The sequence below is a fragment of the Rhipicephalus microplus genome, chromosome 6, assembly GCF_043290135.1.
Source record: "Rhipicephalus microplus isolate Deutch F79 chromosome 6, USDA_Rmic, whole genome shotgun sequence".
NCBI classification, from domain to species: Eukaryota; Metazoa; Arthropoda; class Arachnida; order Ixodida; family Ixodidae; genus Rhipicephalus; species Rhipicephalus microplus.
In genome coordinates, this window is record NC_134705.1 from 184,944,579 (window position 1) to 184,951,630 (window position 7,052).

Consider the following 7,052-nt stretch of genomic DNA (forward strand, 5'->3'; position numbering starts at 1 on the left):
TCAGCACTCAAGTTTTGATCTTGCACGAATTTTTTTCCCTAGATAAGTATTGCAACGTTTTAATCATTTGAATCGTTGACCTGGGCTAAACCTACGAAGAGAAAGTGTGACTGCCTCTTGCCAGCTCACAATTTTGCACCAGCGCTGGTCGGAGAGCCGCTCCAGTGTTGTAACATTGACCTCCCGGCGTTTGTGGGGAAACCGGGAGAGCGCGAGCCTTCCTCCTCTCCGCGACGGGCGTTTCCTTTCCCGGAGCGGGAACAGCGTGATGTCACTCGAGAACGGCGCATGGCTCCCCTCACAGCGCTCGCGGTTACAATCGAGATCGGATCGCCCTTGCCTGCGTCGTGGTGCCGCCGTACGTGATCGAGTTAGAGCGATGCGAGCGTGCTCCTCCCGGTGAAGCGAGGACTGTGTGACGGCCTCGGCGTGGTGTTGGCAGCGTGAACTCAAAATGGGATACGTGAAGATATGCAACGTGTGTGCTGCTCGTGTGACAGAAGGTGCCGCCACTGATGCTAGTTTTTTCGCAATGGAGAGCTGTGTCGCCGGAGAACAAATTGAAGGTAAACAATGTCTTCACTCTTAGATGGCTGACCAGACTAGAGTAGAAAGTTCATGTAGGTTATGTGCAGATACCATCAATGGGAAAACTACTTCGTCAGAATTTCAGGGCTGCGGTGCGCACAATGCTAATTAACAAGTCTGATATTGTGTTTCGTCTTGCTCGTGCGCGCGCGTGTGTGTGTGTGTGTGTGCGCGTGTGTGTGCGTGTGTCTGTCTGTCTGTCTGTCTGTCTGTCTGCCACGTCACGATCAGCAAAACTAGAGCAAGTCAACATTTGGACTACACATGAGCAATGAGTCATCAGCAAGTCCTGTTTATGTTTTAGAATGCACTAGCTAAAAGGTGAGCCTTGCAGTCACTGATTTGCAAAATTAAACGGAATATTTATTAAAGCTAGTGGATATCTTTCTTGTATAGTAATATGTGATAAGTTTGTGAGCGTTCCCTTGAAATTTTGTGCGTCTAGTAGTAAAGACAACTATCGGGAAGGTATCATAAAATGCTTCCGGTTCGTGACTGCAATTACGACAATACACAATATTTGGTGTGATTAGGTATTTTATTAAGCGCTACTAAATAACAGAGGCACGTACTAAACAAGGGTTTAGTGAAGTGGGTTCCTCTGAGAAGAGTCGGACCAGCGCTGCAGTCGTTAATGTTTGGGATGCTTTGATAAAAAGTGCAAGCAGGCAATACAAGATGTCTCGTTCAGCAAGGCATTACTCAAATTGGTGTTGATAGAGTTACTTCTCGTGGAATAATTCAACTTACTTATTGACACATGGTTAACATGAAATGCGTTGTTACAAGTGATCGTAAGCCGACCTACAATGACAAAATGTTAGAACCTTTTAGTCCACGACAAAAACAGAGAGGCGTACTGTATTAGCAAGTGACAATAACATTGATACGTATTGCTGTTGCCTCTGACGCTTCTCGTTGATCACACGTGGTTGCAATATTTGTACGTCAAATAACCGGAGCGAGGTGATATTCACGTGTTTCATTCATTTCACGACAGTTAGTTATGGCTTGCAAATATTCGAAGGAGGGTTGGGGATTCTTTTTTTTGACGAGTCTTCACTGCCTAAGCATGAATCAAGTCACATAACGTCTACTTTTCTAGTAGGCTTATCACGCGTAAGTTAGGTGTAAATTGAATACGACGTGCGAATTATTGCGCAAGTAGAACCACTCACAATGCAGGACGACATTCGCATTTGTACTTCGTTGTTGTCGCCAAGGCAAATGCATTCTCTTCGTATGTAGCAACTATGTTACCCTAGTGGCTTCCGAGGCTAAAGCAAAAAAGGTATTCAAGCCTCCTCAGCACAAAAAATGAAAAATATTACGCCAATAATCACGAATTCTCTCAGAATAATTGAATGAAGCAGGTGTAGCGTGGAACTTCTAGAGTTTCGGAATTAACAATGGCAAATATTTACGGAAAATTACGCTACAATCAACTGGATGCGAAACCTCTTTGTGATCCTGAATAAAAAGTCTAGGTGACTAGTTTACTAAGCGTTCGTCGCAATGTTTTGCGGGCCTTTGTGAAGCATTTGCCATTTTTTCAAGTCAGTGAAATTGCGATTGCAGAACTTTCAAGAAAAGTGCTTAAAAGGTTTCAACGCATGCACTGAGATTTCGTATTTTGTAGCATGATAACGAACTTTACTACATGTTATAAAGTATGCTTGGATATAAAAGAAAAGTATTGTTCAGGCATGTTGCATAATGCTAAAAGAGTTCAGAGCACATCTGTGTGATTTGTAACGGGGTTGTGTTACTTCGTGTTTCCATGATCACGAGAAAAAAAAACACGTCATAGTAAAACTTTGCTCAGAAAGGGTGTGAAGATTTGAAGTGCATTTTGGGGAGGGGGGAGGCTGCTTTTAACCAGATAGTTTGAGCACTCAAGAACAAAAAAGGAAATGTTCACCAGCAGTTAGCTAATAAACCAACCAACCTGAGTAAATCTGTAACCACTTGTAAATTGTCCTTATTTCTTAAAATGTCAGTGTATTTCTTTTACCTCGGACCACTATTAATTTTCTGTAAACAAAACAAATTATACGTTATTTCTCGATGCAATGGCTGATCATCATCATAATCATCCTTGCTATGCTTGTTGAACAATCCAAAACTGTATCACTGCTGGCATACCGTTATGGTTTTAAACGCAGTAACAAATTATTACAAGCTGTTTTCTTTATTATCTCAATTATCATTAGTGCAGCAGCCACTGTACTGTCATTTGTAACCCCGGCAATTCACAAGTTGAAAGAACTGGGACTTTTTTTTTTTGTGTCGTCCTTTCTTTGCTTTGCCCTAAAATTGATCGATCAATCGATCGATTCAATATTTGATTGCGCAAACTAATTGCACTCTTCCGCCGTCATATGTAGTCCTATTTATGTTGTTTGTGGCTGAATGAATTCCTGAACTGTTCAACTCTATAGAAAGACTTACCGTTTACAGGCGTATACCCCACCACTGCGCCTGCCAGCTTGCCAGATCTGGTGGCGTCATGTCGCGGAGCTACGAGCCCCGCTTCCAACGACAACTCAACCCAGTGTGACCCTCTCGTAAGCCCGGAGGATGTCAAACTCATCGGTCGAAGGCTTCGCTACATCTCGGACAGCTTCGACTGGAGAAGTGTACGTGCTTTCAAAGCTCATTCAAGTTAGACATCACGATTTCAATGTATAGTTTATCAGGTAGCTCAAAGTCCCTAAACCACAGTTAAAATACAAAAAAATTGGCTTCTTTCTCGCCTTCAATGCCCTCTCTACAGAGAGGATCTTCTTTTCGCCACTTATTTTGTCATGAAACACGTAGTTGAGTTTATCAGTATTTCGCGCTTTGTGTCTTAACGCTGTCATCTTCCCATGCGCAGTCACAAACGCACAAAATGAGGTGAAATAGGTTGATCTCTAACGATTGTCTTGCTAGACGAAACGCAAATCGCGTGGGATGGGACGGCAGATCAGGGTTGAAGACATTGCACAACTGATATTCACCGCATATGGAGCAGTCGCGAGGTTATTTGCTCATGACGTTATGACAACAGACTGCTGGTGTCACGAATTGCGTCGAAAGCACACATGGCTAGGAGAGATCAAATCAATCGCTTTTGACATTTCAAGACGTTGTGTGTAGGGGCTCTTTAAACGTGTCAGAGGTGCTGGTACACACAAGAGCTTTTGGGTAATACAGGGTCACGGGACCCGTGTGAGCGACAATTCGCGACGCTTCCTTTTACCACAGTTATGGAGACGTTTGCTTGTGAGTGCGCAATAGGCGAGTGCTTTTGTCGATGAAAAGTCTATACGATGGGTAACATGTTCACAATTTTGCCGCATACAAAAATTTTCCCTGGCGGCTAAGTTGCTGCAGCTAGCACTTCGAAAAAAAAATTTTATTCACTTTCGGGCCATAATGTGACACCACCATTTCTGATCATTCGCGTTTGCACTTTTGGTAACTTTGTGGTATGCAAGCTAGTGAAGTCAGTTGGCAAGGTATACCTGTTCTAAAAGGTAACGTGTTTCGTGGGCACACAAATACATATTTTCCAATACTTATACGCTTCGCAAGAGCTAAGCGGTAAACAGCTGACACAATCCTACTATGTTTTTTTTAGTAACAGAATCACCTCTTTCATAAATAGTAGAGGCTTGGCGATATAGGAGATTAAGGATACTGTCTATGTCCTAAAGCTCAAACTAAAACAAAAAGACTACTGTAGGTTTTGGCACCCTCAGTGCTCCAGTCCCCCCACAAATTCATTATTTCCGCTCTACAGAAATACTAAATATGACATAGCAACCAAGATCAAGAGTAATTATGTCTCTGAGAACGAAAAAAAAAGACATATGTATGTACTTGATATGACATGGCAGCGTTGTTAACTCTGAGAATGTGTAATTTCAGTCTGACGCTAATGACGCCTTTTTATTCTGCATTTTCAGAGGGTGAGCAGGAGAGGCAATCAGGTGGTCGTTCACGACTGGTTCACAGATTTCCTCACGGCTTGCGTCTACTCCGTGATGGAGTGGTGGAAGACGGCCACGTGAGACGGACCATCGCCAGTGTCGCGAACTCTGGTCGCACGAACAGTCGGAGACCGTTTTCTGGTCAATGGACGTTATCGCCAATGCAAGCGAACGCCGTGCCACGTGGACTTCACACGCTGCGCGCGGGCCTCCAGTTGTGACGACCGCAGCCAGCATTTCATCATTAGCGAGAACGTCGGCAAGCGACTGCAAGAAACTGTACCGGACGCCTCGGCACGTGACCGGCGTCAGTGAATTAATGTACCGTTACTATATAATAAGCAATCGTAAATACTATTTTTTGTACATATTTAGTCCATGATTTCTCTCGAAAATTTCAAGGACGTTTCGAGATTCCGCAATAAAACAAAATAAAGTGAACTGATGCTTCTTTGTTGCTATATTCACGCCGGAAAAAGCACTAACACCGCACTGTAAGAAAAATAAAACATTTGAGCCTTTTTTTTGTTACTTCTAGCAAGCAATGCTTATACTACTCTCTTTAGAGATTTGATTGATAAGTGGGGTTTAACGTCCCAAAACCACCATATGATTATGAGAGACGCCGTAGTGGAGGGCTCCGCAAATTTCGACCACCTGGGGTTCTTTAACGTGCACCCAAATCTGAGCACACGGGCCTACAACATTTCCGCCTCCATCGGAAATGCAGCCGCCGCAGCCGGGATGCGAACCCGTGACCTGCGGGTCAGCAGCCGAGTACCTTAGCCGCTAGACCACCGCGGCGGGGCACTCTCTTTAGAGATATCCGTGAACTCACTTTGGATAGGATCACATATCTCGTCTAAGAGTCATGGGATCCAAAGGAGAGTTTACGTGACTATTTTGAAAGAGTCATGTATGGGGCAAGTCTACAAGCTCTGAAAGGAGTTACATTGTTTTCTTTGTTTTCCTACAGTGTACAACATGTGTGCCATATAGAGCGCACTTTATTTTTCAATGGGTTGATTGTCTAGAGATGTCCATTGTCCCAAAACGTTAAGTTAATCTGCAATGACGGACTGCTGGAGAGTTGCGACCGAATTACCAATATACCTAGTTCCCGTCACTTGCCAAGGCAACCAATAACACATGTCTACTCTGCATTGACCTTTATTGAAACTTATCGCAAAATGAGAAGCCTTGAGTAATAAAATGGGCACTCTACGTAGGGAGGTAAAAAAACATAATGTGAAATACCATTCCTATCCTGATGTTGAATGAGCTAGCGTAAACAGAAAATGAGTGAGCACGATCGAATACTTGTGGCATTCTCAATTCATACAAGCCAATGTAGTTGTCAGCGTAAAAAAATAAAAAAAAAGTTGCATGAAGAAGACCAAAATTGAAATTGCCCAAGCACACAGGCTGAGCTTAGTGCCTGTGTCCCCTTCACCCCTGGGTGTCTAGGGCTAAACTTCTTTATTCCGAAGGAGTCCAGGACGCCTTAGGCTGAGGCGACGTCCTGGGCCCTCGCCTTGAGCCTTCGGTGGTTCTCTTCTACGCCACCGCGGTGATACAGCGGTTACGATGCTTGAGTGCTGTCCCAAAGGTCAAGGGTCCCATTCAGGCTGCAGCAGTCGCATTTAGATGGAGCTCAGATGCTAGACACCCATGGCCTCAAGTTTAGGTGCAGGTTAAAGAACACCATGTGGTCAGAATTTTCCGAGTCCTGTACTGCGATGGGCCTCATAGTACTGGTATTGTGGTTTTGGAACGTGAGAAACGGGACATATGTTGGTAATGATTAAAACGTTATCTTGGTCCAGAGAAGACACGGGGGGGGGGGGGGGGGGGGACCCCGCGCCACCCGGCTAATCCCACGTAGTGATCGTCAAGCCGAGCTTGGCGGCCCGCTCACGGGCACTAAGGAAGGCCAGGGTTTGATCGTCAGGTTCGGGGCTGCGTAAGAGCACTGCCCACCTGTCTTGAAGGCTCTGGTTTTAGCAAATACCCCATTCTGTTATTAAGTGCGAAGCATCTCTTAGCGAACTTCGGCGACTTTGTGCGCATCTATCTATCTATCTATCTATCTATCTATCTATCTATCTATCTATCTATCTATCTATCTATCTATCTATCTATCTATCTATCTATCTATCTATCTATCTATCTATCTATCTATCTATCTATCGATCTATCTATCTATCTATCTATCTATCTATCTATCTATCTATCTATCTATCTATCTATCTATCTATCTATCTATCCATCTATCTATCTATCTATCTATCTATCTATCTATCTATCTATCTATCTATCTATCTATCTATCTATCTATCTATCTATCTATCTATCTATCTTGCCACCTACGACTTTTCGCTCTCCGGGTCGTTTCAATAACGGTATCGATACCAAACTTGGTATGGCATAACATGACTGTATGAGGAACATACCTGACTAGTCATAAGATGGAAATCATGACATATT

General features: G+C 43.7%; 1 protein-coding gene across 1 annotated transcript; it reads left to right on the forward strand.

The window, feature by feature from the left end:
• The first annotated feature begins 315 nt into the window (after positions 1–315).
• Positions 316–4,791, forward strand: LOC142765078 (uncharacterized). The gene is made up of 3 exons (XM_075865646.1): positions 316–566; positions 3,049–3,227; positions 4,542–4,791. Exons 1-3 carry the CDS (start codon positions 455–457, stop codon positions 4,644–4,646), a joined length of 396 nt encoding a protein of 131 aa, XP_075721761.1. The 5' UTR covers positions 316–454; the 3' UTR covers positions 4,647–4,791.
• Positions 4,792–7,052: the final 2,261 nt, after the last annotated feature.